Raw genomic sequence first — 25471 nt, forward strand, 5'->3', positions numbered from 1 at the left:
CCACTGTAGCTGTCGAGATATTTGGAGGCTGGCATTGTTCTGGAGTAAGTGCTCAAACATCTCTTTGGTCAGCCTTTCAGGAGAGTTCCTTCCCTCCTCAGAATGTTTGACCAGGAGGTGAATTCATGCAAAGTCACAACCAGCCAGCTCACACAGTCTCATCCTTGCCTTCTGAATCAGCTGAGCTATCAGCTCTTGTGACTGAGTGATGGTTTTGGATCTTTGATGGGAGAGGAAGACCCATTCTATGATTAAGAGTGAATCTCTCTGCCCCTCGATCCACTGGAATATCAAACCGTGCAGGTGTGGCAGTTTCCCCAAAACAATGAATTCGAAAGGCAGCTCGGGCTGATAACGGTGAGCTTGCCTCTCTGCCAAAGCTTTTTGTACCTTTTTGATTGCAGGTTTTGCTGCTGAGGTCAGTTCCCTGGAAGAAACTAGCTCTCTCTCCCCCTTCAATAAATTGAAGAGGGGTTCTAAGTCATCATTGGTGAGGCTTAGACAGGGCCTTACCCAGTTCAAAGACCCACACAAGGAATGGAGATATGCTAGGGTTTTGGGATTACAATTGAATTCCAATTTCTGTGGGACGATGGTTTGTGCAGTAATCTCCAAGCCCAGATATTTCCAAGGTGGAATCCTCGGAACTTTGTCTTCCTGCAATTGAAATCCAGCAGAGGTTAAAACTTTAACCACTAGGTCAAGTGTGTGTTGGAGTATCAGGTTATTGGGGGCACAAACAAGCACACTATCCATGTAGTGTAAGATTATAGCCTCCCTTATTTGCGTGCGCACAGGGGACAGCAATGAGGCTACATACCACTGGCAGATGGAAGGACTGAACTTAATGCCTTGCGAAAGTACCTTCCAGTGGTACCGCTTCATTGGGGCCTCTTGATTCATGGAAGGAACTGAGAAGGCAAACCTTGGGGCATCCTCAGGCTGCAGGGGAATTTGGAAAAACAATCTTTGATGTCTAATACTGCCAACTGCCAATCTCAGGGAAGCATCGTTGGGGAAGGCATCCCAGGTTGGGGAGACCCCATGTCCTGAATTACTTTGTTTATTTCTCTGAGGTCATGTAAAATTCTCCACTTGTCCTTCCCTGGTTTCTTTATTAAAACGATCGGGGAGTTCCAAAGGCTTGCTGTCTCTTTAATGTGGTTTTTTGCCAATTGCTCCTCCACTAGCTCTTCGAGTGCCTTAAGCTTTTCCTTTCTCAATGGCAACTGTGCTACCCATTTAAGGGTGTCATCCAACTATGTTAATTTCTGGGTAAGGGGCTCTACAGTGACCATCTCTAAAAATCCCGGGGAGTCTTCGGGATAATCATTCTGCTTCCCCACTTGGACATGGTGTCTCTCCCCCGTAAGGGGCACTTGTAATCTATAAAAAACAGATGAACACTAGCCAACCTTTCATCCGACCCCTTAATTTGCACGATGCTTTTCGATATGTTTGCCAATTTGATCCCTCCTGCACGTTGGATTTTGCCAGCCACGGGTTGCAGTTCCCAATGTGATGGCCACATCCTTTCAGGTATGATCATCAAATCTGCCCCTGTGTCAAGCACCCCTTCCACATGGAGATGGTCTGATCTATGGGTTAGGTTGCATGCCAAAGAGGTTTTTTCCTCACCCACCATTTCTACCCAGTAGGCTTCAGGTGATTTTTAGTCTACTGTGACCTCTGCTAGGGTGGGAATGGACTGGGCCATGATTTGCCCATTGCCCAGGTAGAATGGTGGTTGAGGACAGTGCACTAATAATGAGGCAGGTTATTTTGCCTTTGATGGTCATGGGAGCCACCTCAATCTCTAAGGGTGTGTATGCTGTGTCCCCAACAACAAAATACTCACTGTCTAGTTCCATGTGGTATGTCGTCACATCTAATAAGCTGCTTGAGAGGTCCACTGTAATGATTCTCCAATCAGTAGACCTGAATGAAAACCTTTGGTAGTCTCCAGCCTGAAACGGCTGAAAGGCTGTTAAACCTTTTCAATTGAACACTTGGCATTTAATTTGTCTTGAATACCCACACCCTTATGACATCCTCCCCCTTTGGTTTGAAGAGAGGCTTTTGCCAATGTGGAGCTAGCAGTATTTATATCTTTGCGTGTGATTGTGTTAATAGCGGGTAGGCGCTGTAAACCTAGTGTTTTTGTTTGTTGGACTTCTTCTGTGTGTAGTTATGTTGGCAGTGTCTGGTGAAATGTCCTTGCTTCTTGTACTGGAAGCAGGTGATATGCTGCTGCTGCTCTTGTGGCACCCGTTGCTTCCTTGCTCGTGGTGTTTCAGCTGCTGTGGACTTTGGTTGTGCACGTCTTGGATTCCTCTCTGGTGCACTGAACAGTTCTCCTTCACAGGTGCAGGCTTCTATCATCTGTTCTAGGGTAGGTGCTGGGTAGAGGGGAAGGCTAAGAATAACTCTGTGGCAGGCTTCATTAGCATATTTCTGTGCCATCTCCTTTATCAATTCTGCCTGCATTGCTGGGTCAAGCACTTGCCTTTCAACCTGTGTGTGCAGGTAGTCTACAAACTGTAAAGTTTTCTCAGAGGCATACTGTTTTACATTAATATAGCTACCTGTGGCTTCAACTGTTGGCAATTGGTTAAAAGCCTTTTCTGCTACATTGTAGATTTTATCTAAAATAGATCTAGATAATACTCGGGTTTGTTTTTCAAGGCAATGTCAATTTCCTTCACCACACAGATGATCATGTGTAATATCAATATCATCAGAATCTTTTTAATTGTCTGGGCTTTGATGAAGCTCTGTTTAAAGAACCATTAAGGAACCTTTCCAAATATTCAACCATAAATCATAATCTGAGGGGGTCAGCAAACACCTGAAAAGATCTTTTATATGATTAGGTACCATCTCATTTGAAGTAAAAGTGGCTCTCATCATGCCTTTAAAAATCTCACTGCTTCTGCCAAATTCTCTTTGTACTTTAGAAATTTCCTTTTTATCTTGAGAGGACAAAGGCTGATAACTTCTCTTGCCATTTCTTCTGCCAAGATAAATTATGGGAGCAGCTGATGGTATATTTTCCTCTTCATAGTCCTGACTCCCAGGAAATTTCCCATGTGTTCTATTCCCCGTGGAGCTAGGAGGCATTCCACTCCCCACCTCCTGGGGTCCGGGAAGGGACTGGCTTCCCTCCCCCCCACCCCCACCCCCACCAGATGCTGCAAGGGCCCCACTTTGCTTTCCGCTCATTCAGCATCTCAGAGAGCAGGCCCCGCCTCCCCCACCCTCATTCCTGTGGCAACCCTGGGGGCAGGCCTGTGAAACCAGAGCAGGGGAGGGGGCGTGGTTACAGGGTAATGTCATGTGGGGCAGGCACTTGGAGGAGGGAGGGGGCGAGGCGGTCAAAGACAGGAATGGGTTGTTGGAGGGGAAGGGGATGTGGGTGGGGAAGGGGTAGGGGGCAGGGACAGGAGGGTAAAAGGGATTAAGGGATGAAGAAGCCAACACATCGCTGCTGTCATTTTGAAAACTAACCCCTACCACATGGTTGGTGTTCTGAGGTGAAGGAAAGTCACTTTCATAGCTATCAGAACAGTGTTGTTGAGGTAATACAGGTAATACAGGTGGGATGGAAAACTACAGGGAAGATTCTCTGATAACCTGCACATAACTGTCAGAGCCTGGGTACTGAGAAGGGCTCAGGGGCCCAGAACATATGCCAATACTTTGGGTGTCCTGCTTCTCTAGGGATGGCCCGTGTGTCCCCTCCAGTTCAGGGGCAGAGGGCTTTGGAAGAAGGATAGGGGAATTCGGGTGCCTTTGCTGTGGCTGTCTGTTGTTTTCTGTTTGTAGCAATTGTTTGCAAATTTGCAAAAAAATTGGGAGAAACAGAGAGGCTGTATTATCCCCATTTTCCACTTTTAATGTTAATAAATCTCCTATTTTATCCCAAAATAAAACAGAATTTATATCTTGCAATTCAAAATCTGGAATTTCAAAAGACAGCCAGCAGAAAAAGTGTTCTAATAGTTTCTTTGAGACTGTAATTACTTCAGCACCTAAAATTTCCTTAAGCTGGGAAAATATACTCATTTGTTGAGCAGAAAGCTAAGCGCCCATGTTTTTAAAGCAATTTGACCTTTTATCTACCTCTTCACGCAATAACAACACAAACAAAAGCGGTTGCTTTCTGACCCGACTCTAAAAACTGGGAGAAAGGGGGTGCGGGAGCAATACGGTCAGGATTACGCAATTCCATACCACCGCGCCAGTCCTGGGTTAGCTCTGCCGCCTTCCACCGATTCTGGGAAGCCCCCAGGTGCCGCACGTCACTGGAGACACGAGCCGCACTGGTGTGAGCGGGATAGATGTTGCAACCACCGCCTGCACCAGCAGGGCTGGCCCCGCGAGTACCGCTGCGCAGGGTCTAACTTCCCCACCCCGTTGCCACGCAGCCACTTGTCTGACTTGGAAACACCCTCCCTGCAACTAGGGGATAATTTTGGGGTCCCCACCACCCATGAGGGTCTCTTAACTGTCCCGTGGACTTCAGCTGCCGTGTAGCTGCATGAAAATCCTCGTTCCCGGGCCAATTCGCTTTTGGCACTTGAGCGAGCTCCTGGCCCAATCCTCTGTTCCCGGGGCTGTGCAGAAAGCAGATCCCAAGTGGGAGAGGGAGTTGATCAGTTCAAAAAGCTTAATAAATCCCTAAAATGGGATCCTAGCCACGCATGAGTTCTCTAATTGTTGCAAAAGCCTCACGTTTGAACGACAACTGCAGCTGCGATTTGGACTTCCTCCTGACTAACTCAGTATTGAAAGGAAGCCCAGAGCCCTGCAGGAACGAGATAAAAGAACAAAAGAGGCTCCTTCCCCTAAATGGGTTCCAATGCTTTATTCCAAGATGCTTCCAGGGAGAAAGAGGAAGTGGGAATGCCTGGCTGTGGTGTTTTAAACCCCCCGCCAGGGCCGGAGGGAACTGAGCCATCAGCCAATCAGCTTAGGGCGGAGGGGAAGGGGAAGGACTGAACCACAAGAAAGGGTACAGGGGAGTTTGAGGAGATACCATTCTCAGTGCTACATAAACAACGTAAATGAAATACAACATACATACACAGTCTGCGCAGCATTCTCCCCTTACTTTAGAGAAGGTCAGTACACATACACCCAGCAATAAAGAACAAAACCAGCACAGTTCTGCCTTTTGCACCAAGTGATCTTTTATGAATTTCTGAAGACAGAGTCCTCAAATGAGTTGTAGGGATGCTTTTTACCTAGGAGTGTGCAGTTTGCAGGAAATCTGAAATGCCTCCCTTGCTTTCTAGTTTGGCTCACTCCTTTCAAGGTGGTCAGCTAGGTGTGGCTGAGGCAAGACGTCATTCCTCTGTTACAGACTACACACAACCAGCATCCCTTCTGTCTGTCAGAAATTCTGTCCATGACACCAATTTAATGTCACGATCCACTCAACCCAAGCGGGAGTTGTGATATTTCGTTCGACCCCAGGGTGAAAAAGACAAAAGCAAGAGACTGAAGTTTTACTCAGTAGCAAGCAGCAATGCAGTTTATTGCGTGTAACAATTCAGTTTTGCCATAGAAGAGAGAGAGAGAGAGAGGTAAAGGAAATGAAGTAAAAGGGGAGAGAGAGAGAGAGAAAGGATGAGGATATAGCTACCAACAGAAGGGGCACATCTGCGTGGTCGTCCAACAATAGACGCGTCTTTGGTCCGTCTGGGAGAAAGAGATCTCAGAGTGTCTTTAAGAAAGTAACTTTTTATAGTTCTTTGTCAAAGTGAGTGGTCTCAGGCCAAAAGTTGGAGAGATTTATGGACTATTGTATGCGGAGATCATCGCTCCAAGAAACAGGTGCAGGAACAGGGTGCTATAACCAGTATACTGCTCGAGAACACAGTACCATGGCAAGCACCAGGCACACATACAAACAGTTTCTTGGCAAGCATCCACCTCGGCCAGGCCAGAACTCAGGTCCAGAGCGAGTGGTGGGGTCCTGGGGTCTCAGTCTCTGATGATGGTTGTGAAGCAGATCAGAGAAACTTGGGACCGACCCTTACACAAGTGCAATTTGAAGGGTCTCCTTTTCTCTTCATAGTTGGTCAAACATATCTACTGTCAACCTCTCTGGAGACACTATATCCGCAGAGAGGCCGATCGGCAGATAAATGCATGCAAAATTGGATCCAGCCAGTTCCAGGATCCTTACTCGTGCTTTCCTGACCAGCTCAGTCATCAGCTCTTGTGGCCTTATTATACTCTTGGACTGATGGTGACGGAGGAAAACGTACACTATTATCAACAGAGGGTCCCTCTGGTCCTGGTCCCATTGGAATATTAAATCGTGCAAGTGTGTCAATTTTCCCAAAATGATAAATTTGAATGGCAGGTCTGTTTTACAACAGTGGGATTGTCTCTCTGTCAGAGCTTTCTCTACTTTCTTTAAGGCAAACTTTTCCTCTGGAGTCAGAGTCTTGGGAGAACTTAGCTCCTCTCCCCCTTTCAATAAATTGAAGAGAGGGGCTAGGTCTTCTGTTGTGATACCTAGTCAAGGTCTGATCCAATTTAAAGACCCACACAAGGAGTGGAGGCCCACTAAAGTTTTAGGATCGCTCTCAATAGCCAATTTTTGAGGAACAATGGTCCTTGCATCAATCTGAAGCCCCAGATACTTCCAAGGGGGCAACCTTTGAACTTTTTCCTCCTGTAATTCAAAACCTGCAGTTATCAACACATTGACCACTTGGTCAAGTGCGTGTTGAAGTATATTGTCACTGAAGGCACACACAAGCACATCATCCATATAGTGCAGGATGATGGCTTCCTCCACCTTGGCACACACAGGAGGCAGCAATGAGGTGATGTACTATTGGCAGATGATAGGAGAAGCTTTCATTCCTTGTGGCAGCACTTTCCAATGAAATTACCTCATGGGAGCTTCCTGGTTTTTGGTTGGGACCGAGAATGCAAAATGCGGGGTGTCAGCTGGGTCAAGAGGAATTCTGAAAAAGCAGTCTTTGATATCAAAATCTGCCAGATTCCAATTTTGGGGAAGCATTGCTGGGGAGGGCATCCCTGGTTGAAAGGGTCCCATGTCAACACTGATTTCATTTATTTTCCTGAGATCATGGAGGAGCCGCCACTTGTTCTTCCCCAGCTTTCTAATAACAAAAAATTGGGGAGTTTCAAGGGTTGAATGGTGGCTCAATGTTACCTCGAGCCAACTGCTCCTCCACGAGTTCATTGAGCACCTCCAATTTTTCATTGCTGAGTGGCCACTGAGCTACCCATACTGGTTCATCAGTGGTCCAATTCAGCTTCTGGTAGGACGCTCCACAGTGGCCTCTCTTAAAAATCCCGAGGGGTTTTTGGAATTTCAATGCGGAGACCGGGCATGAGCAGGGATTCCTTCTCAGCTTCTAGGAGGGCCATGTACCTTCGGGCGGTTGTCCCTGTTAGCACCCAACAAAACCTTAATTAGTGAATGGACTCAGAAAAACAAATCAGCTGACAAAATACAAAAGAGAAGTGCTGACAATCTGGATCCAAACTGTAATGCTGATATTTTCCATTGGGCCAAATCAAAAGAATTGCTGTGTCCGTGTTTCTTCTGTGGGTCGCAGCAGCCAAAGCTCTAGGTGAATTAGGCCACCTAGAGTGTTGGTTTGTTAAACAGGCAAACTTAACATCAACCGCCCATCAGTTTCCTTATAGAAGATGAGGAAATTACCAGGCAGGCCACACTCCAAAATCGTGCTGCTATAGATTTTCTTCTGCTACTGCATGGACATGAATGCCAGGAATTTGAAGGACTCTGCTGTATGAATCTGACCTCAAAAGCTCCTAATGTCCACTCTGCCCTCCGAAACATGGACAGATTGATGGGACAAGTAAAGCAAGAATCTGAAGATTGGTTCAATGAACTGTTCAAAGGTTGGGGGTTCTCAGGGTGGTGGACTTCTATAGTTAAAACAATTTTGTTATTCTTTGTTATTATTTTCCTTGTAATAATGGCATTCGGGATCCTACGTCACTTAGTTTTCAAAGCTATTAATGGTATCATTCCTTCTACCTCTGTAGTCAATCGCATAGAAATTCAAAACATAGAACAATCTAATTCTCCCACCAATTACAAATGGTAGGCAAAATCATAATTCCAATCAAAATAAATTTAATATCTTGCCCTCAATTAAACAGAAAACAGTGAGATGTTGTAATCCGATACCAGAGGTATAAGGAATGTCTTACCTGTTCCCCTACTGTCCCCATCCTATTGGCAGAGAGCCAGAAATCCCCTCCCTGACTCTTTCCTAGAAAAAGCCAAGACCTGAGATCCTCTCCCTCTTTTGCCCTGCCACCACCATGCAATAAAGAAAGGCAAGGAGCCACTCTTTTGAACCTCGTGCTTGTCTCACATGCTAAGCCTAGCTCCTTCTTATGGATACATAGGAAGAAGTTACAGTTTGTAGCACTATAGTACAAAGCTATGGTGAAAAGTACTGTATTTTTAACCAACACGATTGTTGAAGAGCAGCATTTATGCATTAGTTTTTTAAACAGAAAAACAGAAATCCAAACCCTATTTTTGTCCCCCAAACAAAACACAATACATGCATTTAAATGACACTTTAGCATAACAAATATTATCTTTATTTTGTTAAACACTGCAAATTAAAAAAATGCATCTAACACCCCTTCCAATATATTGGCCAAAAAAAAGAAAAATATTTTCTGCAGCATGATAAATAAGAAATCCAGCAAGACTTCATCTTAGACCATCTTTTGATAGAAAAACCCCCAACACCACAAAAACAGCAGTCTTATTACCAAGAGTAAGACTGATCTGGTTGAATTGCCTTGCAGTTTTTGACACTACCTTCAACATCAACTTTGCCCAAATGATTCTTCAATTCCTTTTTTTCCTGCAACATAGCTACTGTAAGAAAGCTTGAGTGACAGTTACAGTAAAATCCCTGCAACTAGATAAACAGTGACGCTCAATGGATTACTGATTAAATGGAAATGTTTGTTTTGAATGGCAAATAAGATGGTAAATAAAAGCAAAAACAACAACAAAAAAAGAGGAACTATCAGTGGTTCTTTTCAAACCAAAACACATTGTTTTTAATGATCTCTACGAAACTAGCAAATTGGACAGGGACATACAACCTTAGTTGTTTATGTCCAAAGAGGGACTTCATCAGCAAAAAGTGAACATCTCAAATAACCATTAATTATCTACAACAGGCCATTTTAATTTCCTTACTTGTGACACTCTCCACAACATCCTTAATTTATTGATTTCTTAACTAGAGGTAGGCAATTTGCAGGCCTTGTTAATATACTGTGCATACTTCATTAGATTGCTAATGTAACGCAGGATAATCATGCACAGACCTTCAATACCAGAAGTACATAAATTATTTGGGCATTATTTTTCTTTTCCATATGGGTTAATGTGTCTTTGTTTTCTCCTATTATTTCATTATTTTCTGAAGAATGCATAACAAGGGAAAGGGCCATTAAGTTGAGCAATCTGAAAGTCTTGCATCTCATAACCAAAAGTTCAGTCTTGCAATATCTTCATATGCAGCCGTTTTATCACCTTTTAATGTTTTTGCAAATCATGCAGGCAGTTCTGATTGATAGCCAGCATAAAGCCTCTTCTCCAGGTTCAAACGTTAAAATATGCTTCACAATCATCTGGCAGTATGATTTAAAATTACAGGTTACCGTGAAAATCAAGTCTGAATTATAAAAGTTAACTTCCCTTATGTTGAGATCTCCCCACTCTCCAACCTTTCTTCTGGCTAGCTCTAGGTCAGAGATGGAGGGGGTTCGACATGGACAAAGCAAAAGACCAAAGGAGGCTCCTTTTCCTGGGTAATCCAAGGTTTATTCCTGAACAGAGTCCAGGGAAAAGAGAGACAGAGCATGGAGTTGCAGGTACTTTTCAAATTTCGGGTGAGGGGAGGGGAAACCCAGCTGCAGCCAATGGGGTTGCACCAGCGGGGAGGGGCTAAGGGAGGGCTGAACCAACTTCACAGGACTCCAGGGGAGTACAGAACAAACTATTTTTCTCAGTGCAATATAAACCAAATTAGTGAAATACAACACCCTTATAGCTTCATCATCCTATATATGTAAACAGCTAATTAGTGAAAAAGTAAGTTTACGGTTTTTGCAAAACACAATTACAGCTTTCTTGTACACCTAGAATAGTTTCCCAATGTTTTCCTTCTCTCCCATTCATGACATTCAGTGAAACAATGTAATTTTTCAAAGTTAAAAGGGTTCCTGTCTTATCTTGCCTTCAGCTTCATGTTAGAGGCACATACTTCTAGACACAAGCACTATAATGCATAGTGAAAATCACCAATTAAAACAGCAAGAGCAATGGGATATATTGTAAATGAGAACATCTGCCATTTAAAAATTAAATGTTTTTGCAAACACTGTCACACTGCAATGCTGTGTTACGTGAATCATGTAAGGCTTGCATTAGCATGCTGACTATATTTTTTCAGATTGTTTAAATGATCTAAACATTGTCACTGGTTCAACTCAATTAAAATATACCAGAAGTAGCCCAGTGGCACACACATTTGAATTTTTCAATCCAACTATATCTATAAAGTGTGAATAAATTTTTGGTTTGTTTTTATACAAAAGATTTTTATATTAAAACTTAAACCCCCATACACCCACCCAATATCCCATAATAAAACAAACCCAAACCTTCATTAGACAACATTGTTTTTTTTTTTTTTGCTTTTTCCCCCCCCTACAGTTCTATTTATATCACTAAATCCAAGATGACCAATATATTCACAGGCTGAAAGAAGGGACATTATCACACACTCCAGAGTCAATGGTTAAAACAGAAGATTTGTTATGTTTATAACTAAGATCAGGGTCAATGTTATAATTACATATATAACAAAAACACCTGTTCTGATGATACATTTAGAATGCCCGTGTCACTTTTTATAGCCTTCAACGATGTGCTTTAGCTTTATTAAATAATTTTTTTAACTCCTTAAAATTTTCAATATTAGCAACTTTATTGTTAGATCTAAGGTTTATGTAATTTCCGAATAAATGTTTAACTGATCTGATGGGTTCATTGTATTATATTTTTAGGAAAATAACATATATCCATTAGTACTTATGTTCAGTGATTTGAAACGTCTCTAATTTCCCTTTTCTAAAAAAGGCTTTTAGAAAGGTAAAATTAATTGAAGTTGAATCTTTCAAATGCAAATTGATATTTAAGAGCTTATATTTTAATCCTAGAAATAATGGTATAAATTCTTCTAACAAAAACAGCTTCTACATCTGTATAAAGCCCTGACAAGATTTAAGCATTGTTTTGATTATGAATGTCCTCTGTGTGTCTCCAAATTACTTTTACTCAGGAATGTTCAAATGATTCTATATAACACAATGCTAGTATAATTCTGTACTATGATAAGCTTTTCTGTTGCTTTTTAAATAAAAGAAGCAAATACCTAGTCAGGAATAAACTAAAAAAAATTTACATTCTTCTCTTAAAAAAGTAAATAAAATAACATTAAAATGTGAATCAGCTATAAGATATGTTATACAATTACATAGATACATATCAACACAGCACATTCAATTTGCCAAAAATTAATGAATATAAAGGCAATATGTATGCTGGCATATATATGTATGTACAATGATTATAGCATTCATAATTGCACTATACCTACAATCAGTTTCCAATTCTAAAGTGTTTTACAAGGGAACAAAAACTAGCAACTATTCCTATTAATGTTGTTTTAGAGTAGGGAGTATTAAGGATGAAAAACATTTCATTAGTGTTTATTGTTAATTTTCTTACTCAAGTAATAAGAGATTGTTTTTCCACCTTTCCTTTGCTGTTGAGAGGCAGCAACTTCTGTGCTGAGTGCACCCTATTGCTACTTGACAATGTAAGTAGTTCAATCGTGTCTGACCTCAAAGTTCTTTGTAGCTTGCTAGCAATCATGCACCTGGTCAAAAATACCTTTCAACCCAAGCTGCTCATTGATGAGTACTACATTTTTGTTGCTAAAAAATTTGCATGTTTAAATTTTAAGTGATTTGCATTATGAAATCTTTCTAAAGAACATCAAGAGAGACTATTCTGCATGAAACCTATAAAATGTCTGTGAATAGGTTGAGGCAACCTTTTCAAGAAAGGTTTCTGAATGTGATCATTGATCAATAATTTCATGCCGTACAAAGGTGCTTGATATTAGAGAAAACTTTGTGCTCAATCTCATGACATCTCTGCCATAAGGAGAAAATTAAACTGTCTTCTATACATGTTTACTGAGTAGCATATTCACTCACACTGTTGCTTTTGGCATTAGAAAATGGAACACTTAATAAAAACAGGAACATATGAGTTAAAACTATGGTTATCATTTGGCAGTTGACTGAATCAGGTTAATTCACAATCCATTAGTTTGGCATTTCAGTCACTATCTTATGTTTCAAAAGTATTGGTTTCATAAAAAGCCATAATTGGCAAGATTTTATGCAACAAATTATTTTTCTTTTACTGTGGAAAAACACTTTAAAAAAACTCTAACTTAAGAAAAAATGCACACAACTGAAAAATAAATCCCTATCCCCGTTTCAGGCTGCAGTCACTGGGGAAAAGATAGTGTCCATGACATTTCTACTTGTCATTAGTGAATAAAGAAAAGAGAAAATAATGGCACATGGCAATTAAAAAGAGATTTGATGATATTCTATGAATATCTGAAGCTGGTCTAATTATTTAATTACTGTCTTCTATACATCTTTCTGAACTGTGAAAGTATGTTTAAATTCTAAATCAATACGCAACTATTTCTATTTTGCAATTTCCAATATTCTAGTCTCAGAAGTGAAAACAATGAGAACACTAATTTTAAGAATTAAAAAAATCATACTATCAATACTTTTGATCCTTCAGAGAAAGCACATTCTGCAAAATTTGAATGACTGATTACTTCTCATGATAGTAATTTTCTTGACCAAATCACTCAACAGAAAATATATTATCAAGGAATACAAGTGGCAAAATTGCCATCAAACTTTTAAAATATAGGGGGGAAGGAAGGAGGGAGAGAAAGGGTCAGGGAAAGAGGAAACCAGCTTGATTTTGCTTCAATAGCAAAAACCTGTTATCCTTTGTGAGTGTGTGACTGAGAATTTAGAAACCACTGAGTCACAAGATTTTGCCTAAAAAATAAGAAAATGTACTGTGAATGTACTTAAGCATCTTTTGGTTTTCCTTCATATAGTTTAAATAAAATCATAATATTAACTAAAAAACTCTGTGAACATTTGCAGAGCGCAGGCCAGCAATAAATTAGTATTATGCAACTTGTTTTCACAGATAATCCAGTCCCTCTTGTGTACCTTCAATCACACAAAGGTTGTCTTGGAGGGCCTTGTAGGGACAGTTAGACCAGGTTGTATTCCTTCAGGTTTAACTGTAGAATCGTGTCCTTGACAGCAGCAAAGACAAAGCGTATATTCTCTGTGTCTGTAGCACAAGTGAAGTGGGAGTAGATAATTTTGTCACTGTCTGGATTCAGGTCTACAAACATCTTCAAGATGAACTCTCGTGCTGCTTGTGCATCCCGTTGTGGTCCTGATAATTAAGAAGAAAAAGTCAGTTTCTCCTTAAGTCAATTCAGTATTTGAGCTTATTTTGGAGGGGAACCTCAAGAGTAGAAGAAAGACTCAGTCTGTTATCATTGTATAAGAGAGGAAAAATTTTACTAACAAATACTACCATATACTATTTTTTCCCAGTAGGGTCCATTAAAAAATAAAAATTGAAGGAAATTCCAGAAGTTGATAATAGAAGAGCTGTTCAATTTGTGCTGACTATCCTCTTTCTTCCATTAGGTGTTAAAAATGGAGAGATGAACTTGATGACCCCACAAAATGAACAACAGAAGAATTAGTGTCTTTATACTCATAAATATATTAAAAATTAATAGATATGGCCCATTTTCAGTCTACTATATTTAATTTATATTTAAGTACATTCTTTTAAAATGTAGCACAATCAAGTTACATCTTAAACTGGTCTGACACTGTCCCCAACAGAATTTAATTTACTTTAGTGTAGCGGGTTTGGTTCAATTTCCTCACACGGGGCACCAATTCCAATTTCAAACCACCACATTTAGTGATAGTAAAATATATATGCTTGCTAGCTAAAGGTGTTCAGTTGCAAAACTTAATGTTCTAACAAATCAATTTTCTAAATTATATATACAAATTCTTTTAAATTTAAACATTCGTAATTCTCAGAACATGAAGTCTATGTAACTAAACTGCATATTCTGCTTTGCATAAGGCAGAAGGCAAAATAATGACTTCCACTCTGTAGGAGTGATAATTGATTAATGTTCACAGCCACAAGAGTAGCACAGAAGTAGGAACATTAGCCACAAGTTATTTTTTCCTATACTGTATATACATATACTGTATATACATATACTGTTCCAGTGCAATTTTCATAGGCCACTATTCCACTGTCCTGTTTCTGCAATGTGGATTTCTACAGAACATGTATGTTTGCTGTGCCTCTTCCTCCTATCTCCTCATTATTTCTGGTCTTGTTATATGACAATATAAATACCAATGTTTAGATGTTATATAGTTCTGTCCTTCAATGGTTATGAAATTTGTATTTAGGAAGTTAGTGTGTGCTCACATAACTTTCAATGACTGCACAATAAAAATGACTTTTAATATTTAAATACAAATTTAAGCATTTCTAATTTGGATAAATGCAGAAATTAGGTAACAGCGGAAACACAAAAGATAAAATACTATCTGATATCTATTGGCTGCAAAGCTTTGTGGAAGGAGAACATAATTCTACAATATCTTGTATGCACATGAATATGTATATATATAGACACATAAACAGACAGACATTTTCAGAGATGTAGAGAAGGACATATAAACATAATAATTTCTCTTTACTAGGGCAAAGAGGATTTCAATATTTTTAAAATTTCTAAATACAACAGATTATAACCTTTAGCTTCATCACATTCTATAGAAAGAGCAGCAAAATTAATTTCCTTATTTTTTTTTTTACACTTAAGAAGTTTAAATATTTGTAAAGACTCCAACACTTTCAAAGACAATGATTTCTTCAAAATAAGACATTTATTGTTTTAATCAACTTCCTAGAATTTTTTTAAACAGTTTTACAGTGGGTAGGCACAGGCAGGTTTGTTCCTCTTTAAAAATCTACTCCACTATTGTTGGGGGTTGAGTGTTTTTCTGTTACTGTGTCAATTGAAAGAATTTTTCCCATTATCATGCCAATGGAGCTGGCCGGGTTACACCCAGGGTCCCTGATGAGTCCAGACAAAGGGGTGGGTGGGGACGGCCCCGGAGGGGCCTCTGAGGCTTCCGGGAGGGCACTCGGGTTTCCGGCGAGCTGGGAGGAGGACGCCCGGGATCTTCAGCCGCGTGGCCGAGCACAGGAGAGCCAGACCCTCTGCGACCACCTGCCCTGCATCTGCCCAATTCCAGCCTCCTGCCTCTGCGGACACAGCTGATCACCCAGACACACACGGTGAGCAAGGAGCCGCCGCTGCAGCCCGTTCCTGCCCGGGACCGGCGTGGCCGCTGCTGCCCCTCCCCCCTCCTTCCTGCCTCCGTTTCCCGCTTGCCTTTTTGGCAGATCCGGGCTCTGGACTAAGCACAGAGACAGCGTGCTTGCATCTAAAGGGACTGACACCGAGTTACCTATTTCGTTCTGTTAGCAATTTTAACTGTTATTGTTTTCTGTTTGTATAGTTAGATATATTAGTAAAAGAGCTGTTATTCCCACCCCTCTTATCTCTGCCTCAGAGTCCTTGATTCAAACAATCATAATACTTGGGGGAGGGGAGTGGAACCAAAGTCTCTATTCCAAAGGGAAACTTCTGCCCTTACTGGCAGACACCTGTCCTTTCAAACCAGGACGACTATTTAAAGCCCATAACTAAATTTTGCTTGCCTAGTAACACGTCTGGTTATTATTGAGAGGAATGTTACATTTGTCTTTACAAACAAATTGTAGATCTGTTGGTAGGTAAAGTTAGCACCTAGAGATAAAAGAAACAATGGGAGGGATTACACTGATTGATGAATGGAAAAAGAGATTTGCCTTTACAAACAAACTGTAGGTTTGCTGGTAAATAAAATTGGGTAACAGAAGATGAAAGAAGCAACGGGGAGGGGGAAAACTGAATTCTACAAGAATTAAAAATTAAAAGGGAGGGTTATACATTAGAGGGGAATGTCAGGTGTCAGGCGTTCCGGGAAGTCTGTGCATCTCGAGTACCTCAGCCAATGGGGAAAGAGAGAGGGAAAAGCGGCCGGGAAATTAGGATAAAAAGGGAGGCTGCGTCCTCCAAAAATTCGAGAGATCCCAGGGGAATGCCCCATGGCCTCTCCCTTTATTCGAATAAAGCAAAAAGGACTCCTCTGTCTCCTTTTTGGACATAAACATCTGGTGTTTGTGGATTAATTTCCCTTACATGATAATGCAATTCAATTATTTTCTGACTGGAATTCAAGTACAGAAAACTTTGCCATCGCAGGTATTCAGAAAAAGGGAGTGAACCAATGCTAGATTTACAATGCTACATGGCTACAATCTAAATAATTTTGGAAAATAATTATAATACAAATCAGTAGGTTTCTTGTCCATAGCTCCCTTTTTAGCAGTCCTAAAATGGCTTCTCTATATGATCGTCAAGTCCTGTATAAAAAGCACTACAATTTAGCTTGGCTACATTAACTTGTAATTGTCAGCATTTATTTTCTTTGAAGACTCTGGAGGGGAGTGAGGGGAGTGTGCTCCCACAGATAGATATTTTTTAATTCTTTCCTTCCCAAACATGGACATTTTTTGTCCTTTTCCTCACTCCCAGCACTTCATTCTGGTCTTTGAGTCAGTCTTTTAGCATGATCTGCGAAAGCATATCCTCATGTGATGCTCTGACCCTTAAGCACATCTCAGTCTCTCATCCAGTGTTGTTATGACATACTGTGCAGTACAACTGCTTAGTTTAATCAGTCCAGTTTGCCATCCTGGTTATCATTTTTCATCTCTATGCTACTTTTTTCATTGTACTACTCACATGGGAAAAGTGATCCAGCTGAAAAATACCTAATTCTGATGAGTTCTCCATATGTGTCCATTTTCTAAATCTCCAAACAGGGTGTTAGAACAGCAGAGAGGGACACACAGTGACCTGTGCAAGCCAAAGACTTTGCAACTGTCTTGGTTTTGGCTGGGATATGTAATATATGTTATAAAATAATTCGTGTTGGTTTGCAATTTATGTGAAATAAAACATGCTTGTATAAATATAAAAAAAAATAATTAGAAAATCTTTAGAACATAGGCAGCAGTGGGGGGAAATGGATTGCCTCACGAGAATTGCAAAACTGCAACTATTGACAAAGCAGAGGAACCTAAATTAGTAAGTTAATAGGAATGGCTCCGGCGGAGATTGCTCTTTCGGAGACAGTTGGGGAACACCCAAGTGATGAGTACTTGATAAATACCACCTATCAAGATAACCAGAGTTAGGAAAATACATCTCAATACTGGATTGCAGCAAACTAACAACAGCAGTTCATCCACATTCATCGCTTCCCAGAAATGTTTTTGTCCAGCCCAAGGCAGAGAAAGAAAGCTACATGAATATGCGAAACAAGGAAAAGAAAGAACGACCTCTGCTCCAGGTGAAGAAAAACTGTATAAAACCAAACCCGGCCCGAGAAGACATTCGTGAACATAGGGGGATCCAAAGCCATAGAGTTCGGATCAGTGTGTGTTCACCCAGTGCCGATCCCGGGCTCCGAGCTGTCCTTTTTGATTGTGGCTATCGAGGACCGTATTTTGGTCACGAAATAAAATCGCTTCATTTGATCATTCGTAATTCAGTTTGATCTTTTTATTATTTATAACAGATAGAATTCATTTCCTCCTTAGTAGCTGGTTTTATTGTGTCTGACTGAGAGAGAGTTCATTTTTCCTTAGCAGCCCTCAAGGTGTTTTGTTTTGCATTGGCATCTGGAAGGGTGTTGATAACACACCAGTGTTTTGGCTAGTGCTGAACAACACTGTCCTTCTAACATTCCTTACCCTCATCAAGGGGCTATGCGTGGGAAAGATCCTGGGAGGGGACACAACCAGGCCAGCTGACCCAAATTAACCAAAGGGATATTACATACCATATGATGCCAGCTCAGATAGCAAAGCTAAGGGAGAGAGGAGGAAAGGTGGGCATTCATTATTCTACAATGATTGCCGTCTGGAGCAACTGCTACATGTGCTGAAGCCCTGCTTCCTGAGAAGTGGCTGAACATCACTCACTGATGGGAAGTAGAAATTAACTTTTCCCTTTGCTTAAGTGCATGCAAACGTTCACTTTTCTTTCTTTTTTTTTCCTTCAGTAAACTGCTTTATCTCAACCTACTAGTTGTTTTCCATCTTATTTTCTGTGCCCTGTCCCACTGGGAAGGGGAGTGACAAAGTGGCTTGGTGGGCACCTGGCATCCAGCCAAGGTAAAACTACTACACTGGTACAGTGCTGTGTTTTAGATTCAGTACGAGAATAATGCTGATAACACACTGATGTTTTGGTTGTTGCTGAGCAGTGTTTATCCTGAGTCAAGGCCCTTTTAGTCTCTCATGCTCTGCCAGAAAGGAAGTGCACAAGAAGGTGGGGGGCAGCACAGCTGGGCCAAGTGACCCAAAGTAGCCAAAGGGATATTCCACACCATCAAACATCATGCTCAGTATGCAAACTGGGGAAAGTTAGCCAGAAGCAGCCAATCAATGCTTGGGGATGGGATGAGCATTAGTCAGTGGGTGGTGAGCAATTATATTGCGTGCTAATTGCTTTTATTGTACATCAATTGTTTTTCTTATTTTCATTAATATTATTATTGTTATTGTCATTAGTATTATTACTATATTTTATTTTACTTCAATTATTAAAGTGGTTTTATCTCAAACCATGGGTTCTGCCTTTTTTCTGATTCTTCTCCACAGGCAGAGGGGAGTGGGGCTTCCTGCCATGTTGACTGGCTGCTTAGAAGATGCCTCTGGGGAGCGAGGTGATCTGGAGCGCAGCAAAAAGGAGCGGGCAAACAGGGGCATGGCACAGCAGTTTGTGTGGCAGTTCGTGCAGGCAGGACAAGCAGGCAGGGCTGCAGGTTTTCTTGCTAGTAAGATTTGCTCTGTGTTGTCTACAGCGTTTCTGTTGGCTGGTTGGTGTTAAGAGTTTCTGTTAGTAATGGTTTTTACACAATCAAAAACTGTGGTTAGTACAAGATTATGAAACTAAGTGGAACCCTCAAAAAAGGATGTATGTCTACAGACCCATTCCTGCCTGGAGTGTTTGAGCTTATCAGTGGTTTCAGGGGGTGTTGTGGAGGAAGCCTGCCTGTGGTGTGAACAGATGAACGATCTCCTTTCGCTGGTGGCTGAGCTTAGGGAGGAAGTTGAAAGAATAAGAAGTATCAGGGAAAGCAAAAGGGAAATAAACTGGTGGAGTTCAGCCCTTCCATCTTGGAGGGAGGTCCAACAAGAGTCAGAAGATTCCTATGCCTCCCACTGTCAGGCAATAGAAGAGCACCTGGTGGATGAAGGGGTGTGGAAATGAGTCCCTGCTCAGGAAGGCAATAATAAAAATTCCTCCTGACCCCCACCCCCTAGCCAGGTGCCACTTCAGAATATGTATGAGGGCCTGGATCTGGAGAGTCAAACAGATTATTTGGATGATTTATAAGAAAATTATCTGCCCAGAGAGCCTCCCCTTTATGGTTTATTTGCAAGAGAGATCAACACCTCTTACACCAAAAATAATAAAAGGGTAGTAAGAGTAGGTGACCCCCTTTGGAGGGGAACAGAGGGCCCCATATGTCAACCGGACCCATCTCACAGGGAGGTGTGCTGCCTCCCTGGGGCCCAGGTATGGGATATCACTGAGAGACTCCCCAGACTGATCCAGCCCACTGATTATTACCCACTGCTTATACTCAAGGCTGGCAGTGATGAGACTGAAAAGAGGAGTGTCAGGGCAATTAAAAAGGACTTTAAGGCACTGGGCCAAGTGGTTGATAGGACTGGGACAAAGGTAGTCTTTTCCTCAGTCCCCTTAGTGGCCAAGATAAACGGTGAAAGGTATAGGAGAACTCCAATCATTAACAAGTGGTTCAAGGGTTGGTGTTATCAGCAAAATTTCGGAGTTTTTTATCATGGGGCAACTTTTATGGCATCTGCCCTGCTGGAAGCAGATGGGATCCATCTCTCAGTTAGGGGCAAAAGGATTTTATCTCAAGAACTGGCAGACCTTGTTGAGAGGGCTTTAAACTAGGTTTGAAGGGAGAAGGGGATGCAGCTGGGCTATCTGGAAGCAGGCCCAAGTGTGGTAAGCCTGAATTAGGGGTGAAATCAGTAGCCCAGCTGAAGTGCATGTGCACCAATGCACACAGCATGGGTAATAAACAAGGAGAGCTGGAAGCCATGGTGCAGCAGCAGAGCTATGATGTAGTTGCCAACACAGAAACATGGTGGGATGACACACAGAGCTGGAACACTGCACTGGATGGCTATAAGCTCTTCAGAAGAGACTGGAAAGGGAGAAGAGGTGGAGGGGTGGCCCTTTATATTACAGAGGCTTTTGATGCCATGGATGTTGAAACTAATGACAATGAAGTTGAATGCCTGTGGATAAGAAATAAGGGCAAGGCTAACAAGGCTGACATCCTACTGGGAGTCTGTTATCGTTCACCCAACCAGGGAGAAGAGGTGGAAAACTTATTCTATAAGCAGCTAGATAATGTTGCAGGATCATCAGCCCTTGTTCTTGTAGGCAACTTCAACTTGCCAGACATCTGCTGGGAATTTAACACAGCAGAAAACAGGCAGTCCAGGAAGTTTTTAGAATGTATAGAGAACAACTTTTTTAGCCAGCTGGTGAGTGAGCCCACCAGGGGAGGGGCTATGTTATATCTGTTGTTTGTAAATAGAGATGGGCTGGTGGGAGATGTGGTGATTGGAGGTCGCTTGGGGCACAGTGATCATGAAATTATAGAGTTCTCAATATTGAGTGAAATCAGGAGGAATATGAATAAGGCTTTTACATTGGACTTCCGGAGAGCAGACTTTGGCCTATTTAGGAGACTTATTCAGAGTTCATTGGGAAGCAACCCTTAAAAACAAAGGAGTTCAGGAAAGGTGGGCATGCTTCAAAACACAGATCTTGAGGGCACAGGAACAAACTGTCCCTGTGCACTGAAAGGCAAGTCGATGAGGCAAACATCCAGCCTGGATGGGCAATGAAGTTTTGGAGGAACTTAGGAATAAAAAGAGGATGTATCATCTTTGGAAGGCGGGTCAGGTCTCTCAAGAAGTATTTAAGGGGATTGCTAGGGCATGTAGGAAAAAAATTAGGGAGGCCAAAGCTCTATTTGAACTAAAAAGGGCGACTTCTGTAAAACATAATAAGAAATGTTTTTACAAATATATTAATGGTGAAAGGAAGGGTAAGTCCAGCCTTTGTTCTTTACTGGGTTAGGGAGGGAAATTAGTAAATGCAGAGGAGGAGAAGGCAGAAGTGCTTAATGCCTTTTTTGCCTAAGTCTTTAGTGGGAAGACTGCTTGTCCTCAGGACAACTGTAGATGGTGTCAGGGAGCAGAATGGTCCCCCTGTTATCCAGGAGGAGGCAGTCAGAAAACTGCTGAGCAGCTTAGATGTTCAAAAATCTATGGGACCAGATGGGATCTACTCCAGGGTGATGAGGGAGCTGGCAGATGAGCTTGTGGAGCCACTCTCTATCATTTACCAACAGTCCAGTCTCACTGGTGAGGTTCCAGATGACTGGAAGCTGGCCAATGTGACACCCATTCATAAAAAGGGTAGGAAGGAGGATCCTGGTAATTATAGGCTAGTTAGCCTGATCTCAGTACCTGGTAAGGTTATGGAACAGTTTATATTGAGTGTCATCACGCAGCACTTACAGGATGGCCAGGGTATCAAACCCAGCCAGCATGGGTTTAGGAAGGCTAGGTTGTGTTTGACAACCTGGTCTCTTTTTATGACCAAGTGACCCACCTGGTGGGTGCAGGAAAGGCTGTGGATGTTGTCTATTTGGACTTCACCAAGGCCTTTGACACTGTCTTCCACAGCACACTCCTGGAAAATCTGGCAGTCCACGGCTTGGACAAGATCACTCTTTCCTGGGTTAAGAACCGGCTGAATGGCCGGGCCCAGAGAGTGGTGGTGAACAGTGCTGCATCCAGCTGGTATCCAGTCACCAGTGGTGTCCCTCAGGGGTCTGTGCTGAAGCTTGTTCTGTTCAATATTTTCATTGATGACATGGATGAGGGTATTGAGTCTTTCATTAGTAAATTTGTGGGCGACACTAAGCTGGGAGCGTGTGTCAATCTATTGGAAGGTAAGATGGCTCTGCACAGAGACCTGGAACGGTTGGATGGATGGGCAGAGTCCAATAAAATGAAGTTTAACAAGTGTTAAGTGTAGAATCCTGCATTTTGGCCACAATAACCCCCTGCAGCATTATAGGTTGAGGACGGTGTGGTTGGACAGTGCCCAGGCAGAAAGAGACCTGGAGCTACTGGTCAACAGCCGTGTGAATATGAGCCAGCAGTGTGCCCTGGTGGCCATGAAGGCCAATGGCATCCTGGCCTGTATCAGGAATAGTATGGCCAGCAGGACCATGGAGGTCATTCTTCCCCTGTACTCAGCACTGGTGAGGCCGCACTGAAACACTGATCTTAGAAAATTAAGATTTTAGTTACCTTGCTGAAAATAATTAAAAGTTAGAAGTTAGGAGGGAGTAGTTATCTGAAACTTAAATAATTGATCGCCTGTCATTTTATGTTTGCTCAGCTGCGCTTATAATGGGAAAAGATGAAACTAGTGAGCAGATCCAAAGGAACATAGAAAATGCAACCAGAAACCCATTCTTTGGAAAATTGGATTAACCCCAGAAATCATTTACATTGTCACTGATAGAAAAGGTCAAAAGTTTAGAGTGAGGAAGACTCACCTTACTTCCTCCTTTTAAGACCCCTCCCCATGAAAACGACCCCATTTAATTTAAGAAGTCAATCACACATGCTTAATAGCTATTCAAGCTAATTACCATAGGAAGTGGGGAATGGGAGGGGCTGTTATTATAAATATGTATTTGTTTGAATCCTTTGCTAATAAATAGACTTTGTGATCACCTGTGATTTTGCAGTGCGTATTAGAGGATTACCTCATGCTGCTGCCCAGCGCTGAATAAACATTCACTTTCTAACTTTAAATTGTTAGAGAGTCTTTTGTCCGTCATAGTTGAGTATCGATATTAGACCAATACTCATGTTTTGGTAATTCAGCACCTTGAGTACTATGTCCAGTTCTGGGGCCCTCAATTTAGGAAGGACATTGAGACGCTTGAGCGCATCCAGAGGAGGGCAACAAGGCTGGTGAGGGGCTTGGAACACAAGCCCTATGAGGAACAGCTAAGGGAGCTGGGGTTATTTAGCCTGGAGAAAAGGAGACTCAGGGGTGAGTTTATAATTCTCAACAACTTCCTGAAAGTTGGTTGTAGTCAGGTGAGGGTTGGTGTCTTTCACCAGGCAGCAACTAACAGAACAAGAAGACACAGTCTCAAGCTGCACCAGGGGAGATACAGGTTGGATATTAGGAAAAAGTTTTTCATGGAAAGAGTGATAAAGTACTGGAGTCATCTGCCCAGGAAGGTGGTAAAGTCACCATCCCTGTATGTTTTAAAATAGACTGGATGGGGCACTTGGTGCCATGGTCTAGTTGAGGTGTTAGGGCATGAGTTGTACTTGATGATCTTGAAGGTCTCTTCCAACCGAGTCATTCTGTGAATTCTGTGAGTAAGCAGCTGTGTGATACGAAGTTGCCAGATGGGAGTAATCCACACAGTCATCCACCTCATCATTCCACCAAAAGAAATCAAATTAAACCATAACCTTCTGTAAGTGGTTAAGTCCAGGAAGATCTGCAGAATTAGACCCTTAAAAGACTTTCTGGTCTGGCTTACTGGCTATGGCCCTACTTCTCCATAACCTTTTTTTTTTTGTTTCCCTTACCCATGGTAAAGGAGAAGTGGAAAAGGGTTTGGTTTCTCTGAGTTGACTGATGGAAAATCTGACAACTCTCTATGTTGAAATGACTGGCCTAGTAGATGAGGGGAGAGCAGTTGATAGTCTAGTTGGATGACAGTAACTAGTGGGGTACCCCAGTGGCCAATACTGGAGCCAGTCCTATTTAATATAATCTTTAATTATCTGGATAAGGGAGCAGAGTGTACCCTCAGTGAGTTTGTTGGTGACACAAAACTGGGAGGAATGGCTCCATACAGAGGGACCTTAACAGGCTGGACAAATGGGCTGACAAGAATGTCATGAAATTAAACAAGGACAAGTGCCAAGTCCCACACATAAAGAGTAACAAACCTAGGCACTAATATATACTGGGGGCCACCCAACCAGAAAGCATCTTGGCAGAAAAGGGACCTGAAGGTCCTGGTGGATACTAGGTTGAATGTGAACCACCAGTCTGCCCTTGACACAAAGAAGGCAAATGGTATCCTGGGCTGCATTAGGAGGAATGCTGTCAGCAGGTTGAGGGATGTGATACTTCCCCTCTAATCAGCACTGATGAGACCACACCTGGAGTTGTGTGTCCAGTTCTTAGCTCCTCAGTACAAGAAAACAAGGAGATACTTGAGAAAGTTCATCCAAAGGCCACAAAAAGTATTAAAGGACTGGATGAAAGGCTGAGAAACCTGGGACTGTTTAAGATAGAGAAAAGAAGGCTCAGGAAAAACTCTTATCAATGTGTACAAATACCTGAAGGGAGGGTGCAAAGAAGATGAAGCCAGGCTCTTGTTAATGGTGCCCAGTTACAGAACAAGAAGAAACCCAGGAGTTTCCATTTGAACATCAGAAACCCTTGTTTTACTGTGAGGGTGACTGAGCATTGGGACAGGTTGCCCAAAAAGGCTGTAGAGTGTCCTTCCTTGGAGATATTCCAAAGCCATCTGGACATATACCTGTGAAACAGTCACTAGATGACCTTTTTTGAGAAGGGGGGTTGGATTAGATGATCTTCAGAGCTCCTTTCCATCATCAACTCTTATGTATGAATTTTGTCTGGTTTTTCTGGACAAGTATTTAACACAGGTGTACCTCCACTTGAATGATCATAACAAAAGGGCCCGTATAGCCTTCTCACCTGCAGGATGTCATCTAAGGCACCTGTCACACTTCTAACATGAAAAGACAAGAATATATTCTATTCAACTGTCAGATCTGTTCTGTTTAGTACTAATAAACTAAACTTACACTGATTCATAAATAACTATATCCTGATCCTGCAGGCTGTTCACTGTGAATATA

The 25471-nt window shown here is 41.9% G+C and overlaps 1 protein-coding gene across 2 annotated transcripts in view; it reads right to left on the minus strand.

Moving 5' to 3' along the window:
- Positions 1-10764: 10764 nt before the first annotated feature.
- Positions 10765-25471, minus strand: part of LOC306814087 (guanine nucleotide-binding protein G(q) subunit alpha) — a 215018-nt gene continuing 200311 nt past the window's right edge. The window contains exon 7 of one of the 2 annotated variants that reach the window (XM_079329802.1): positions 10765-13639. In XM_079329802.1, coding sequence (XP_079185928.1) covers positions 13449-13639 — 191 coding nt within the window. In that variant the 3' untranslated portion in view covers positions 10765-13448. The remainder of the gene's footprint in view (positions 13640-25471) is intronic. The other variant, XM_079329803.1, reaches the window with a different exon arrangement.

Source organism: Erithacus rubecula (genome assembly GCF_903797595.1).
Source record: "Erithacus rubecula genome assembly, contig: SUPER_W_unloc_2, whole genome shotgun sequence".
NCBI lineage: Eukaryota > Metazoa > Chordata > Aves > Passeriformes > Muscicapidae > Erithacus > Erithacus rubecula.